The following is a 17,228-nucleotide window of genomic DNA, read 5'->3' on the forward strand; positions in this document are numbered from 1 at the left end:
AACCTCCCTCCATTTCCATGCAGTCCAAAGACCTATCCTTCAAGCCCTTCACTGAGAAGAGGTTACCACAATGATCTCTGCCCTTACACCCAAGGGGTCTCAAGGCGAATCGCTGTTCCTGTGCTCTTCCATGTTAATCCCAAACATTAAAATCTCTGCAGTCCACTTTGCAATCATAATTGGCTTGATTCTCATGGATAACTAGTTTTGATACTTTGTCTTTAAATTTCCACACAAACAAATTTCAAACAACTTAGTAAGGAAGCTAGATTGTTACAAGCTACTGTTTTCTGTTGCAGGCGATTCCAACACAACAGATCACGCTTCCTCTTCACACTCCCCTGCAGGGCCAGACGCAGGTTTCTGCCCTTGGCATCCAACAAGGGACACCGGTCTCCCAAACACAGGATATGTTTGCTTCCCTTCAGTCTTTCAGGTACGACTTTGTCATTTCAGTGGAATAAGAACAGCAGGTCTGCCCCTCTAATTCTTCTGCAAGAAATAGAGCAAAGCGTGAAGGCACTCCGTGTCATCTTATGGCAATCATCACTACTCTTCAGATATAATTCCTCAGCATAGTTTTATCATCTGAGCCATTGCACCAAGGATAAACAGATTATAAACTTCAAGAACTTGCATCAGACATCACTTCTTAAAAAAATTACAAGTGTGGGTTTCTCATTGTTCAGAATGCTTTGAAGATGTAAATATTGCACTTCAGAGCAAATTGGTTTCATGTGAAAGAAATAGGAACCATAGGGAGCTTTTGATGGAGCATAGGATCCATTTGACAGTACTGTAAGTTGTAGGAAAATTTGCAGAACAAACCAACTATTCCAGCTGGAGAAATATTTTTTTTAAAATCCCAGGGCCATTGAGCCTTTTGTATTGAAGGTTTTCATTCTTGGGTCCAGAAAGCTAGGAAGTATCTGGTAAAAAGGCTGAATCATCTCTGCCCTAGTGTCTTGCATTTTTTTGTTCCAGAAAAGCACATCCACTCACTTACATGGGTGGTGGAGGGTTAAAGCTGCCTTCCTTGAACTCTTCACCACAGATTATTTTCTTAAAAGTGAAAACCATCAAACTCTTAACACTAGGAGGCTGCTGGGATTTGTGGACGAGAGGAGGAATCCATTTTTTTTTATTATATATAAATGCTGCAAATCGCTTATTCCCTCTATTCCTATTTTTTGCCGGTGAATATTTAAATGTAAGTATCTGTTTTACTTGACAGGTCCCAACAGTTGTACCTCCAGCCTGGACTGTCCCCACCCTCTGCAGCCATGGTTCAAGGCTCAACGCTAATATCTGGGGGTCCGGTGAAGGGTCAGTATGTCGGCTTCTCAGCAATGCAAGCTGGGGAGGTAACAAAGGCTCCAGCAGGGCTGCCCTACCAGCAGGCAGCTTGCACTCCTCCGATGTCCGTCATTTACAACACGCAACTGGGCAACTCCCAGCTCATTGACTCTCAGTTAATACAGGTAAGGGGCCTGTACCAGGATCTCAACCATGCAGAGTTGGCTAAAGGGTTTATTGCCTTTCTCTGTGGATCGACTCCCACCACCTTGACCTGTTTCTTGATCCAATCTCTTTAGGGCCTTACCCATTTGGGACTGTTATTTTCACTTTCTCTCTAGCATGTTCCCTCATGGAATAATGAGTAATGCTGTTCTGCCAACTGGCTCAGTTCTCTCCATCCCATACCCCTACTAATTCCTTTAGGGTGTTGCATTCATATTTGCATCTCTTGTCCCACCCAGCCACATGAGGGACAATTTTTCTGTTGCCACACCTTTTGGGAGATGGAAAGAAACTGGAGAACGCAGGGGAAACCCAGGCAGTGCTGGTGATCGGCACTGAACCTGGGTCACAAGTAAGCAGCAGCACTGACCATTAATAGCCAGGTTGAGCTTATTGTCCTCCGCACAAGTACAGTGAAGTACATCTACAATGAGAAAACGTTGCAGTGGTATCACAAGCATATAAGTTCAGACAAAGCACAGAATATAAATTGTACATCGTACATGAATTGTAGCATTTTTGCTACCATAATTTCGTGCTGCACATTTCTTGCCACCTTTCTCAGAATATTCCCTGTTCAAAACCCTTCTCAACAGTGAATTGTTAGACAAAGTCACTGTCCTTGTGAACGTAAATGGTAATCAGAATCAGGTTTATCATCATCAGCATGTGTTGCAAAATTTGTTAGCAGCAGCAGTTCAATGTAGAAGAAAAAAAAGTAAAAATAAGTAAATCAATTACAATGTATGTATATTAAATAGATTGAAAATCATGCAAAAACAGAAATAATATATTAAAAATGTGAAGTAGTATTCATGGGTTCAGTGTTCATTTAGGAATTGGATTGTTAAGGGGAAGAAGCTGTTCCTGAATCGCTAAGTGTGAGTCTTCAGGTTTCTGTACTTCCTATCTGATGTAACAATGAGAAAAGGGCATGCCCTGGGTGCGGAGGGTCCTTAATATTGGGCACTGCCTTTCTGAGACACCAGAACTACTGGAAATAACAATTCGGATTTGTGTCTAGGGGAGCAGGGATAGGCTAAAGATGCTATGAGAGAAGGCTTCTTCTGAATTTAATCCTGTCATTTGCTGTGGTATTGAAGGAGTGAAATGGCACAGTAGTTTATCAACACAGGTTGGAATTAACCTAGGCTCTTTTGTGGTTGATCATTTGCCAGTACTTAACAGGCATAAATGTGAACCCGTTTATATGCTAAAAGGGGAAGAGAAACAGTCGCCACTCAGCTGCATGCTGGAGCTAGTGCATTTAAGTTAAAAAGGTATCATATTTCACCCTATCCCTGTGCTGCATTAACTGCCTCAGGGCAGGATCATGGGGCACACATTAGCTGGAATGGCACTATTTTCCACCCGTATGTGGGCATGGAGATATGCTAGAATTTAATGCTTATTCCTGATCCTAGTGAGAGGGCATTCTTAGGACTGCTGCAGACAGTTGTGGAATAGACAGTTCCAGGATTTAGACCTTGTGATGAAGGAAGAGCACTTTCCAGCTCATCATGGAGGGGAATCTGGTATGCACATGCACATTTATACACAGTGGTTGAGATTGGGAAGTCTGGTGGAATTTGCTGCAGTTCATCTTGCAGCTGGTGCACACTGTAGCCCTTATTGCTCATCCATGTCATTTTGTTGTGAGCTTCCATGTGAAGACAAGAGCATCCAAGGATGAGGGTTGCAAAGGGACTATATATCTACTGCAAATCTAGTGTGCCACTTAGTTCAGGAATGTACCTAATTTCTCATCTTGCAGCTGCATCCAAGGCACGTGCAAAGTATTCCATCTGATTTTTGCTGTCTCGATGTTGGAAAGGCTTTGGGGCATAAAATGCAAGATCCCCAGTCTTCCACCTTGTGTTACTGCCATAGTATTTAAAATGCAGAGCTAATTGAAAACTGGAGGTTTTAGCAGTACTAATGCTGTTGGAAATCATGGGAAGCTGGTTAGAATCCCTTTGCTTGTTGACAGTTAACCACTTCCACGAGTCTTGTCCAGGTTATGTTGAGTGTGCTGTAGGAATGTTGCCGAAAGAGGAAACGACCCTTCTCGATCATTGCATTGTGCTATTTTTGCTGCCAACCATATGAATGTGGAAGTCAAATTAGCACTAACTTGGTTACTGCTTTGTTGTGAAAGAAGTGCCTTCCATAAGTGGGGTGCAGAGAAAAGAAGTTACATTAGTGGGGGGAGTCAGAAAGAATTAGTACATTTCAAGTGATTCATTTTTTAAAAAATACTCTTGTTGACTAATGAGGGCTTTCACTGGTAGAGGTATCGGACCAAAATATATAGCAGCAGCATTGGGCCATCGAGTCAGCTCTGCCAGTCCATCATGGCTGATCCCACATCCCATTTAACACCATACATTTGCCTTATCGCCATATCCTTTGATGCCCTGATAGTTCAGGAAACGATCAACTTCTGCCTTAAGTATACCCACAGACTTGGCCTCCACTGCAGTCTGTCGGTGAGCATGCCATAGATTCACTACTCTCTAGCTAAAATAGTCCCTCCTTACCTCTGTAAAAGGTTGCCCCTCAATTTTGAGGCTGTGGCCTCTATTTCTGGATACACCCACCATAGGGAAAAAAAAGTCCTCCCAACCTTATCTAGGTTTCAGTGAGATCCCCCCGCATTCTTCTAAATTCCAGTGAGCCCAAAGCTGCCAAAAACTCGTTAACCCCGTCATTCCTGGAATCATCCTCGTGAACCTCCTGGATTCAGTGAGATCCCCCCCGCATTCTCTAAATTCCGGTGAGCCCAAAGCTGCCAGAAACTCATGTTAATCCTGTCATTCCTGGAATCATCCTTGTGAACCTCCTCTGGATTCTCCAATGTCAGCAAATCCTTTCTGAGATATGGGACCCAAAATTGTTGATGATACTCCAAGTGTGGCCTGACTAATGTTTTATAAAGGCTCAGCATCATCTCCTTTTATGTTCTATTCCCCTTGAAATAAATGTTGATGTTGTATTTACTGCCTTTACCACAGATTCAACCTGTAAATTAACCTTCTGGGAGTCTTGCATGAAGGACTCCTAAGTCACTCTGCACCTCCGTTTGAACCCTCTTCCTATTTAGATAATAGTCTGCACTATTGTTTCTTTTACCAAAATGCATAGTTATGCATTTCCAACGCCATATTCTATCTGCCACTTTTTTGCCCATTCTTCCAATTTGTCTAAATCCTGCTGCAATCGCGTGGCTTCCTCAGCACTACATATCCCTCCACCTATCTTTGTATCATCCGCAAACTTTGCCATAAAGCTATCAATTCCATTATCCAAATTATTGACAATGTGAAAAGCAGAGGTTCCAATATTGACCACTGTGGAACACCACTAGTCACTGGCAGCCAACCAGGAAAGGCCCTGTTTATTTCCACACACTGCCTCCTGCCTGTCAGCCATTCCTCTATCCATGCCAGTATCTTTCCTGTAACACCAGAGGATTTTATCTTGTTATGCAGCCTCATGTGTGGCATCTTATCAACACCTTACTGAAAATCCAAGTAAATGACATCCTCTGCCTCTCCCGTGTCCACCATGTTTGTTACTTCAAAGAACTCTTGCCTGACAAATCTATTTGAGTTACATGGCTACATGCTGACTTATTTTATCATTAGTCTCCAAATACCCCGAAATCTCATTCTTAATAATAAACTCCAACACTTTCTCAACCACTGACCTATAATTTCCTTTCTTTTGCCTTCCTCCCTTCTTAAAGAGTGGAGTGACATTTGCAATCATCCGGTCCTCTAGGAGCATGCCAGAATCAATTGATTCTTGAAAGCTCATGACCAATGCATCAGATACCTCTTCAGCAATCTCTCAAGACTCTGGGATGTAGTCCATCTGGTCCAGGTGACTTAACCACCTTAAGAACTTTCAGTTTGCCTAGCACTTTTTCCTTTTGTAATAGTAATGGCACTCACTCCTGTTCCCTGGCACTCACGGACCTCTGGCACACTGCTAGTATCTTCCACAGTGAAGACAGATGCAAAGTACCCATTAAGTTCATCTGCCATTTTGTTGTCCCCATTACTACCCCACCAGCATCATTTTCCAGTATCAGCTTTCACCTCCCTTTTACATTTTATATAACTGAAAAAACTTTTGATATCATGCTTTATATTATTTGCCCTCATATTTCATTTTTTCCCTTTAGTTTTTTTAGTTGCTTTTTGTTGGATTTTAAAAGCTTCTGAATCGTCCAGCTCCCCACACACTTGCTACCTTTTATGCCTTTTCCTTGGCTCTTATGCAGTCCTTAATTTCCCTTGTCAACCTCAGTTGCCTACCCTTGCCATTTAAGAAATTCCATGGAACATATCTATCCTTGGATTTTTAGAAGACCTTTGACAAAGTGCTGCACATGAGGCTGCTTAGCAAGATAAGAGCCCATGAATTACGGCAAAGTTACTAGCATGGGTGGGGCATTAGCTGATCAGCAGAAAACAGAGTGGGAATAAAGGGATCCTCTTGTGACTGGCTGCTGGTTACCAGTGGAGTTCCACAGGGGTTGTTGTTGGGACTGCCACTTTTTATGATGTATGTCAATGATTTGGACTATGGGATTAATGGATTTGTGGCTAAATTTGCGAATAATACAAAAATAGGTGGAGGAGTGGGTAGTGCTGAGGAAACGGCCTGCAGAGAGACTTGGATAGTTTAGGGAATGGGCAAAGAAGTGGCAAATGAAATACTATGTTGGAAAATGTATGGTCATGCACTTTGGTGGAAGAAATAAATGGGCAGATTATTATTTAGATGGGGAGAGAATTCAAAATGCAGAGATGCAAAGGGACTTGGGAGACCTTGTGCAGGACACCTTGAAGGTTAAACTCCAGGTTGAGTCGGTGGTGAAGAAGGCAGATGCAATGTTGGCATTCGTTAAAAGCAGGGATGTGATGTTGAGGCTCTATAAGGCACTCATGAGACCACACTTGGGGTATTGTGTGCAGTTTTGGGCTCCTTATTTTAGAAAGGATATACTGACGTTGGAGAAGGTTCAAAAGAATGATTCCGGGAATGAAAGGGTTACTGTATGAGGAACATCTGGCAGCTCTCGGGCTGTATTCCCTGGAGTTCAGGAGGATGAGGGGGGATCTCATAGAAACATTCCGAATGTTAAAAGGCCGGAACAGATTAGATATGGCAAAGTTATTTCCCATAGTAGGAGAGTCTAGGACTCGAGGGCACGACTTCAGGATTAAAGGACGTCCATTTAGAACAGAGAAGCGGAGAAATTACTTTAGTCGGAGGGTGGTAAATCTGTGGAATTTGTTGCCACGAGCAGCTCTGGAGGCCAAGTCATTCGGTACATTTAAGGCAGATATAGATAGGTTCTTGATTAGCTAGGGCATCAAAGGGTTATGGGTAGAAGGCAGGGGAGTGGAGCTGACTGGAAAAATTGGATCAGCCCATGTTTGAATGGTGGAGCAGACTTGGTGGGCTGAATGGCCTATTTCTGCTCCTATCTTATGGTCTTATTCTGTGCTTTGTGAACTATTCCCAGAAACTTCAACTATCTCTGCTGTCCTGTCATCCCCACCAGTATCCTCCTCCAATCCACCTGGGCAAGCTCCTCTCATGCCTCTGTAATTCCCTTTATTCCATTGTGATACTGATACATGTGATTTGTGCTTCTCGCTCTCAAATTGCAGTATGAATTCAATCATATTATGATCACTACCTCTAAGGGCATTTTTTTTCCCATTAAGCTCCCTAATCAGATCTGGGTTGTTGCACAACACCCAATCTAAGATGGCCTTTCTCCAAGTAAGCTCAAGCACAAGCTGCTCTTTTTTTTAAAAAAAAAGCCATCTTAAAGGAATTGAACAAATTTCCTCTCAGGCGATCCGACACCAACCTGACTTTCCCAATCTCCTTGCATATTGTAGTCCCCCTTTACAATTGTGTCATTACCCTTATTACATACCTTTTCCAGCTCCCTTTGCAATCGCAACCCCATATCTTGGCTACTATTTGGAGGCCTATATATGATTCCACTTTTTTACCTTTGCAGTTTAATGTCACTCAAAGATTCATCATTCTCTGGCCCTATGTCACCTCTTTCTAAAGATGTAATTTCATCTCTTACCAACAAAACCACACCACCACCTATGCTTACCTGCCTGTCCTTTTATTACGAAGTATATCCTTTGATGTTAAGCTCCCAACTATGGCTGCCTTTCAGCTATGACTTGGTGATGCTCGCAGCGTCATACCAACCAATCTCTGATTGTGCCACAAGTTCAGCCACCTTACTCTGACTGCTTCGTGCATTAAAAACAGCACCTTCAGTCCTGCATTCTTTTTTAAGTTTAACATGTGTCACAGAAGTACGTTTCATGCAAGACACATCTGCATGAGTGTGGGTACTGCTACCACAGGCATTGCTGGAAGGATAGGTTTCCTTTGAGTTCCATATGTCAGACATAAAGAATAACTTGAGCACATTTATACCCTGGGTAGATGCTCAAACAGTCACATCATGTACTAATCTCTCACCCATCTGAAGCCGGTGTTTCAATTCAAACTATTTGGGATGAGCCTTCAGTTGTTCACCCACATCATTTAGTTGTGAGCTTCCGTGTGAAAACTAAGCTCCCAAGGATAAGGGTTGAGTTACCTATGAAAGTGAGGCCGTTGTGTGGTAAGTGGCAGCTGCTTCTGGGAGTTGTTATGGATTAAGCAAATTCTGAGTTCATTGCAGGGTTTCTCTCCCTGCCAAACTGTTTTGTTTAACATGTTGCTCTGATCAGAAAGTGAAATCTTCACGGCCTCTTTTTTTTAAGCTAAGTAGCAGTGCTCGAGCATAAAATCACGGGACGAGGTTGGTGTGCTGGAGGCACCTCATCAAACACTTTTATTAAAATGTGTTCATTTAGGGGAGATCGGTACCTCGTCTGTACTCTCCTGCACTATGCCTTGATTCCCTTTGAGTAACCTCTTAGCTGTTCATTGAGGTGGTATCCTGCATCCATTTTGCTCAATCCTCAGTTACTAACTTGGTTCCTAAAATCTGTTTCTTGCAATTTGTTTGTGTACTGAGCAACAATGATCATCTACAGTAGAGAATTCCAAAGATTCATAACCCTCTGACTAACCTTTCTTGTCCCACTCTTTCAGCCTGAGAGCACCTCCAGCTTTGTATTTGCTAGTCTGAGTTGGCATCCTCTTGGCACTTGCCATGCAAGATCTTGAAGAATCTTGTGTTTCATTGAAATCACTGCTATTGTGCAAAACCCAAATAACATACTCTAACTCTGCTTGATTAGTACTATACATGTAATTAAACATTTGGTTAATTTTGTACGTTTGTCAGACAATGACTTCTATATGTATCTGGATCACACAGGAACAGGACCTTTCGCCAGTGATGTTTTGCAGTACTAATTAAGTTAATGATGTCCCTTCTGTCTGCCTGTGATCCGTATTCTCCTTTCTCTGCGTACTCGTATTTCTACTGATGAGCCACATCTGCCCCCATACACCACCTCTGAATTTCTCCCCTCTTATTTAAATGCATGCCCTTCAGTATGAGACATTTCAGCTGTGGGGGAGAAAGGCACTGGCTGGATAATTAGCATTCAACGCTGAATGTCTGAACCTTTCCTGCAGATGCGGCAAGGCTTGGCCCAGCCATCTGACTTCTACTCCTCTCCGCTGCAGCAGCCCAGTCAGAGCAACTACTTCACTGCACCGCCGATGTCCACTGGCCCCCTCCACCAGGTATTCCTCAGCAGTGACTTTTGATGACGCGAATGTTGCTAGAAAAATCGGGCTATTAACATAGGAATGAATTGTCCCAAGACTATTGCAGGTCCAAATTATTTAAGGTCTGGAGGAGCATGGTGTGAAAGGGAAAATTTCTATCCTGACACGGGGCTTAAATGCACATGGGGTGCTGCAGCAAATGCAGCCACCCTCTTATGTCAGGTTCAGGTCCACGCCACTCCAGCCTGATTTAGCTGAAAGTGTGGGTCAGCAGTTGATGTGTTTGGAGAGCATCAGCACAGATGTTGGGGCTCACACCCTGCACTAGGCATACAAGGATGTGGTGTGACTGTAACGTGAAACTCGGGTTATTGTTATAAAATTAGAAACCAGCAAAGCCATAGTTCAGATGAATGCTACATTGAGATTACTAACAATTTGAGGCTTGGTGGCAGGGATTCTAACTCCTGATATGGTTTTTTTTTTGTCATTGTTCATTACTTTGAACCCCTCGCCCCGTTTCTCTTTTCCTGTGCTTACTGCAGTATGCTTTTATCAACAGATGTTGGTGCCTATGTTGGGTTCCCAGTTGTCAGTCCCTGGGTTCGGATCCATGCAGCAACCCCTGGTTCAACTTCCGCAGTCTCTGCATCAGTCACAGGCGCAAACCGTCCCTCCAGGGGCTCCCAGACGAGTACTTCACTCCAGTTTTCATACCACTGCACCTACTCTAGGAAGAGAGGTTGAGGAAAAAATTACTTTTTTTTTCCAAAAGGCTTCAGATTTCAGTTTGAGATTGCTATTACATGTTAACCGGCATGATTTTTTTAAATGCAGGTCAATCCAGTGGATCCGAAATCATTTCATTTGGACAGAAAGATGAATCAGTCTCCTGCTGCACTTGGATATACCGTTCCATCACCTACAATGTTCAGGTGAGAAGTTGGTAGCTTCCCTTATTTGTACCGTGTCTTTTTCTTTCTTTGCAAGGGGGCTAAGCCTATCACTCCTACTGAAACAGACTGAGCTGCAAACGGCAGCTCGCCAGAGTCCTCTGAACATAGGGACAACTTGAAAGACTGGCCTTGGACAAAGTCAAATTTATTATCAGAGTATATCCATGTCACCACATGCAACCCTGAGACTTTTTTTTTGTGGAGCTAGAGCAAATCTGTAGAACCATAACTGTAAACATCAAGAACTATAAACTGCAAATGCAGATATAAATAAATAGCACGAAATAGCAATCTAAGAGTCCTTAAATGAGTGTAGTTATCCCCTTTTGTTCAATAGGCTGATGGTTGAGGGGTAATAACTAACTGTTCTTGAACCTGGTGGTATGAACCTGAGGCACCTGTACCTTCTACCTGATGGTAGCTGTGAGGAAAGAGCATTGCTTGGGTAGTGAGGACCTTTGATGGTTGCCGCTTTTCTATAGCACTATTTTGTGTAAATGTGCTCAGTGGTTCAGAGAATTTTACCTGTGATGTACTGAGCTTGAATCCATTACTATTTGTTGGATTTTCCGCTCACAGGCATTGGTGTTCCCATACCAGGTTGTTATGCGGCCAGTTAGCACACTTTCCACCATGCCAAGGTTTTTGATGTCTGCCAAACCTCCACAGACTCCAGAGGTGCTGTTGTGTTTTCTTCACAATAATATTTATATGAGCCCAGGACAGGTCCTCTGGGAGAGTGACACCTAGAAATAAGTTACGGATCCTCTCCTGAAATCTACAATCACTTCCTTGGTCTTAATGACATTGAGTGAGAGGTTGTTGTTACACTACTCGGCCAAGTATTCAATCTCCCTCCTGTATGCTGATTCATCACACCCTTTGATACAGCCCACACAGTAGTGTTGTCAGCAAATTTGTATGTGATGTTGGAGCTATACTTAGCCATGTGTAGCCCATCTTCTCAGTGAAGACTTTTCCTCTCCTTGGAATGAGGTCCTTGGAGCTACTGTTGGCATTTCTGCAGCTCTGGGTTTTTTAATGGGATGAGAGTATCCAACCCCACCTCTTTGAAAGCCAGATTTGTTTGGAGTGATGCAAGTTTTGCTGAGAGTGTGAGAGGATATACTCTTTAAGAAGGGAGGAAGGCAAAAGAAAGTCCATTATAAGCCAGCTCGACTAACCTCGGTGGTTGGAAAAGTGTTGGAGTCTATTATTGAGGATGAGGATTCTGGGTACTTAGAGACTATCGGTAAAATAAGCCTTAAAGTCAGCATGGTTGCTGTAAAGGGAAATCTTGCCTGGCAAGTCTGTTAAGAGATCTTCAGTGAAGTAACAAGCAAGGAGAACAAAAGGGGTCAAGAAGTCATTTACTTGGATTTTCGGAAGGCAGTTAATAAGGTGCCACACATGAGGCTGCTAAACAAGATAAAATCTTATGGTGTTACAGGAAAGATACTGGCATGGATAGAGGAATAATTGACAGGCAGGTGGCAGCGAGTGGGAATAAAAGGGGCCTTTTCTAGTTGGCTGCCAGTGACTAATGGTGTTCCGCGGGTCAGTATTGGAACCACTACTTTCAGTGTTTGCCAGTGATTTGGATAACAGAATGTCAGTTAGTCCTGACGAAGGGTCTCGGCCCGAAACGTCAACTGTGCTTCTTCCTAGAGATGCTGCCTGGCCTGCTGCGTTCACCAGCAACTTTTATGTGTGTTGCTTGGATAACGAAATTGATGGCTTTGTGGCACAGATGATACGAAGGTAAGAGGGCTAGGTAGTGCTGAGGAAGCAATGCGATTGCAGCAGGAATTAGACAAGTTAGAAGAATGGGCAAAAAGTGGAAGATGGAATACAGTGTTGGGAAATGTATTATAATGGTTTTGGTAAAAGCAACAATAGTGCAGACTATTATCTAAATGGGGAGATGGATTAAAGATCAGACGTGCAGAGGGACTTGGAGTCCTCGTCCAAGACTCCCAGTTGGCTAACCTACAGGTTGAATCTGTGATGAAGAAGGCAAATGCAATGTTTGCATTTATTTCAAGGAGAATAGAATGTAAAAGCAAGGAGTTAATGCTGAGCCTTTACAGGACACTAGTTAGGCCGCGCTTGGATATTGTCAACTGTTATGGGCCCTGTATCTCAGAAAGGATGTGTTGTCATTGGAGAGAGTCAAGAGGAAGTTCACAAGGATTATCCCAGGAATGAAGGGGTTAATATATGAGGAGCATTTGACAACTTTGGGCCTGTACTCACTGGGATTTAGAAGAATGCGGGGGATCTCATTGAAACCTACTGAATATTGAAAGGACTAGAGAGGGTGGATGTGGAGAGGATGTTTCCTATGGTGGGGTTATCCAGAACTAGAGGGCAGAGCCTCAGAATTGAGGGGTGACCTTTGAGAACAAGGGTAAGGAGGAATTTTTTTTAGCCAGAGTAGTCGTGAATCTGTGAAATGTTCCACCACAAACTGCGGTGGAGGCCAAGTCCCATGGGTATATTTAAGGTGGAAGTTGATCGTTTCCTGATCAGTCAGGGCATCAAAGGATATGGTGAGAAGACTGCTGTATGGGGTTGAGTGGGATTTGGGATCAGCCATGATGGAATGGCGGAGCAGACTTAATGGGCTGAATGGCCTAATGCTGCTCCTGTGTCTTGTGGTCTAACTTCTGCTTTAAATATACCTGATGACTTAGCCTCCACAGCCGATTATGATTACGGATGGCACAGATTCACTACCCTCAGGCTAAAGAGATTCCTTTTCATCTGTTTTAAAGGTACACCGTTTTATCCTGAGCCTGTGTCCTCTGGTCCTAGACTCCCCTACAATAGGAAACATCCTCTTCACATCCACTCCATCTCAGCTTTTCAGTAGTTGAAAGGTTTCAATGACATTCCAGTCCCCCCCATTCTTCTAAATTCTTGAGTACAGACCAAGCCCACAACCCCTTCCTCAATGGCCTTTTGTTTCACCACTTCTACATTTTTTTTTCTTGATCTGTTGCAGTTTTTCAACCCCAATATATGGACAGTTCTACCCCACACCCTCTCCCCAGCCATATATTCTGCTGTACCCACTTGGAGATTGTCCTTTTCCATCAGCCACCATCTATCTACTGGAGTTTGGAAGAATGAAAGTTTATCTTTCTGAGCCAGGAATTATTAATAGGGATTGGCAAAGTGGATAGTGAGAAGCTTTTTCCTCTGTGTAGAGTAGGTGTTACTCAGGATAAGAGATTGGACACGGTGCTGAGACAAGAAAATCCTTCGTGGAGAAGCTGTCTTATCTCTGAAATATTCAATTGCTCAGTATGCTTGGGGCAAAAAACACCTAACATGGGAATTTGGGGTTTGTTTAGGAACATAAACAAGATAGAAAATTGGCTGTGATCGTATTAAAGGCAAAACAGGTTGGAGGAGCTGTACAGTGTCAACCTACTTGCATCTTGAGCTCAGCACAGGAATAAGGCCTCTGACCCACAATGTCTCTGCCAAGCATGGTACCCTTCTAATCTAATCCATTCTGCCTGCCCATATTCCACTATACCCCCATTTATGGCATTTTCTTGTGCCTATAAAAATACCTTTTGAATGCCACAATGCTGCCTGCTTCCAACACATACCCTGGCAGTATGCTTCAGGCATCTGTCTCTGTGCTTTCAGAAAAACGTCTTGCATTGCACATCATTTTTACACTTTCTCTCTTCTCTTCTTCTCCCCCCCCCCCACCCATTTTAAAGCTATCTTTTGTCCTGGGGTAAATTTTGTCTTGCCTTTATTTTGTATTCTTGTGTTCTTTGTCATTTGCATTGTTATTGGTAAGTTTGTTTGGTTCATTCAGTTTGTGACACACTTGGTTAGGTTCTTGATTAGCCAGGGCATCAAAGGGTATGGGGTGAAAGCAGGGGACTGGAAGAATTGGATCAGCCCATGATTGAACGGCGGAGCAGACTCAGTGAGCCGAATGGCCTACTTCTCCTCTTGTATCTTATGGTCCTATGGACACTGTGTGGGTTAAGCTTGATTTTGACAAATATGTTTGTGTCCTCACTAACAGGCAAGGTCCTAGGGAACTGGGGATTAGCCAATGTTGTGCCTTTGTACACGAAACAAAATTGGAATAATCCAGATAACTGTACATCACTGACTCTCTCATCAGTGGTAGGGAAGCTGTTGGACAGGATACTGGGGGATGGGATTTGAAAGGCATGGCCTTTGGACAATAATCATGGCTTTCTGAAGGGGAGGCTTTTGAGATCTTTGAAGAGTTGACAAAGGAGCTTGAGGATAAAACAGTGCGTGTTATCCAGATTAAGGCATCTGATAGGTTCCTCATGGCAGGTTAATTCAGAATGCATGGGATCCATAGTGAATTGCAAGGTTGGATTCAAAACTGGTTTGCTTGTGGAAGGCTGTTATTTTGGTGGAAGTTTGTGACCAGTGGTATTCTGCAAGAATCAGTGCTAGGACCTCGTTATGATGTATATCAATGATTTGGATGGGTGGATTAGCAAGTTTGTGGGTGACACCAAGATTGGTTGAGTTGTAGTTAACTTAAAGGACGGTCTTTATATGGCGTGGTAAGTGGCTGGAATGGGTAGTCGTGGAATTGGACAGCTTGGTGGAGTTTGAGACTTCTAGGGAAATACATGGAAGGAATAGAGAAATAAGAGTGGGGGACATTTAGTATAAATTGGCACGTCATTGTAGGCTGAGTGGCCTGTCCAGTGCTGTACGTTCTATGCTTTAAGCCATAAACGTTCCAGCAGGTTTTTTGGACAGTGGCAGAAGTCTCAGTGTAAGTACTGTCAGCTTGTTTCCAGGTGGATGAGACGATGAGGATTTTTTTTATGCAATGATGGTTGGAAAGGCCTGAGAGTGTACGTGGAGAAAATGTTTCCTATAGTGGGGGAGTCTCGGACCAAAGGGCACAACCTCAGTATAAAAGGACTTTCTTTAGAGCTAAGATGAGGGGGAATTCTTTCGCCAGGTGGTGGTGAATCTGTGGAATTCATTGACAGACGCCTGTGGAGGCCAAGTCATTGGGTATATTTAAAGTGAAGGTTGATGGTTTTTTTGAGAGGCTGAATGGCCTAATTCTGCCTGAGGGTGGTGGGGACAGTTGCTGAGACAAACACCTGGATTGCTAGAGAATGGAAGCCTACAGATCAGGCTGATGGGATAGATGAAGCTGGTGATTGGTATCAGTAGCTGGCATTTAGAGGGCAGGCTCAAGCTTCTGTTTGTGCTGCCCGATTCTATGATAGTCCTTGCCCTGGCACTTGCATTTGTAAAAGAAGAATGCAGAATGAAGGGATGATGTCAGACTTGTGGTTAGCTTTGTAGCTTACTACAGGGAGGAATTGTATCTGTGATTCTTGAAGTTTTTGCCTCCATAACCCTAATGTTAGAGCCATTCCAAGTGTTAAGCATTCAATGCATCCTTCCTTGTTGGGGCTAGACTTTGCAAACAGCCTTTCTTGGAGTAGGCCAGCTGAAGGGTGTGAATGCAGATATGTGGGGTTGAGAACAAGCATGCACTTCCTGAACTTTTCACCTGTGTTTTTCTTCCCCCCCAGGCCTGGCACAACGAGTCCAAGGGGCAAATCCCCTGGACCAATCCAGTGTGGCATGAATCCATTGCTCTGTTTCAGAGGAAATGTCTCACAGCAGGTAACTATCTTTATGTTCTGTGTGTGTTCTCACTTGGGCATGTGTCCTCCATTTGAATCAATTCAGAGGAATATTGGTCAGGAATGTAAAACCACTTTTCGGATTCCCACTTGGTAGGTTAGGTCAGTATTACCTTGAGATAGTCGGGTGTTTTTGCCTTCAAGCATCCCTTTTTTAATTTCCTTCAATGCAAAGTGTTGCAATAGCCTGTGATCCTTGATTTGCATTGTATTCAAACACCACCCTTGTTCTCCTTGGCTCATGAGTACTGATCTCTGTACAGGAACTGTACCAAGTGACCAAATGTTCCATGTTGAATGTCTGGTGAAGCACAGTTTACAGACACTGGCTGCTTGAACCATGCTAACCTTTCACCTGTGACCTTCCTAGGATGGCCCCACATACATTTATCAGCAGTGTCATATTCACCTCATCCTCCTCATTGAAGATTTGCCTTTAAGATAGCTCGTCTTGGGCAGGGCCACAAACAGTAGGATAACCAGATCTCTAACTGAAATAGTGCAAGACAAGACCTTTTATTCTAAATTTTTCAATTTTTGGAAAGCCAGATTAATGAAGCCAGCACACTGTCTTGCCACCATCATGCACATCTGTCTGTAGATTGCAAAGCATGTGTAGACACTTGGAGAAACCTAGTTAGGTACCAACTTCCACAGTGGAGTGGTAGAATAGGATGTGTTACAAGCAAATGATGTTTCTCTACCGACAGGTTCTGGTCAAATTGAGATGTTAGCCTTGTTATTTGCCACCCTTTCAGCACAGGTTCCCAACCTGACGTCTACTGACCCCCTTCCTCCCCCCCCCCGCCCCTTGCTTAATAGTAGGGGTCCATAAGCATTAAAAAGGTTGGGAACCCCTGTTCCAGCATCTCTTGTGAACGTGGTTGGGTCTGCAACCCAAGCAGAACATTGCCATCTGTCATTGCCAGACATGCCCTGCACTCGAGGCTCTCTATAAGCTATGTGATTCGGTTATCCCAGAACTCTGCCAGTGTTTGTAGTTGATCTCATTTATGTTAAAGAAGCTGTCAAGTGCAGCACAGCTGCTCGCAAATCTGTCCCCGTCACGTAAAGCTGAATGAACAAAAGCAATCATTTCAATGGAGAACCAAGAGGCAACACTCAATGCTGGAGGAACTCTGACTTGATGAAGGTTCTTGGCTCAATACGTCAACTGTATAGATGCTTCCTGACATGAGTCCTTCAGTATTGTATGTGTGAAGAATCAGCCCTTTAGTGCGACAGAGATGGCAGTTACAAAAGGGAGGAAATTATTTTTTGGTTGTAGAATTCTGGTCCCACTGCATTGGTGAAA

At 43.4% G+C, this 17,228-nt stretch overlaps 1 protein-coding gene across 8 annotated transcripts in view; it reads left to right on the forward strand.

The window, feature by feature from the left end:
* The window catches only part of LOC134346629 (protein PRRC2A-like), a 149,775-nt gene that overhangs the window by 127,859 nt on the left and 4,688 nt on the right, over window positions 1–17,228 (forward strand). For 6 of the 8 annotated variants that reach the window (XM_063048091.1, XM_063048086.1, XM_063048087.1 and 3 more), the window contains 7 exons: window positions 300–436; window positions 1,235–1,481; window positions 9,169–9,279; window positions 9,827–10,006; window positions 10,102–10,199; window positions 11,889–11,981; window positions 15,800–15,893. In XM_063048091.1, coding sequence (XP_062904161.1) covers window positions 300–436; window positions 1,235–1,481; window positions 9,169–9,279; window positions 9,827–10,006; window positions 10,102–10,199; window positions 11,889–11,981; window positions 15,800–15,893 — 960 coding nt within the window. The remainder of the gene's footprint in view (window positions 1–299; window positions 437–1,234; window positions 1,482–9,168; window positions 9,280–9,826; window positions 10,007–10,101; window positions 10,200–11,888; window positions 11,982–15,799; window positions 15,894–17,228) is intronic. The other 2 variants (XM_063048089.1, XM_063048093.1) reach the window with 1 other exon arrangement.

The sequence above is a fragment of the Mobula hypostoma genome, chromosome 5, assembly GCF_963921235.1.
Source record: "Mobula hypostoma chromosome 5, sMobHyp1.1, whole genome shotgun sequence".
Lineage (NCBI taxonomy): Eukaryota > Metazoa > Chordata > Chondrichthyes > Myliobatiformes > Myliobatidae > Mobula > Mobula hypostoma.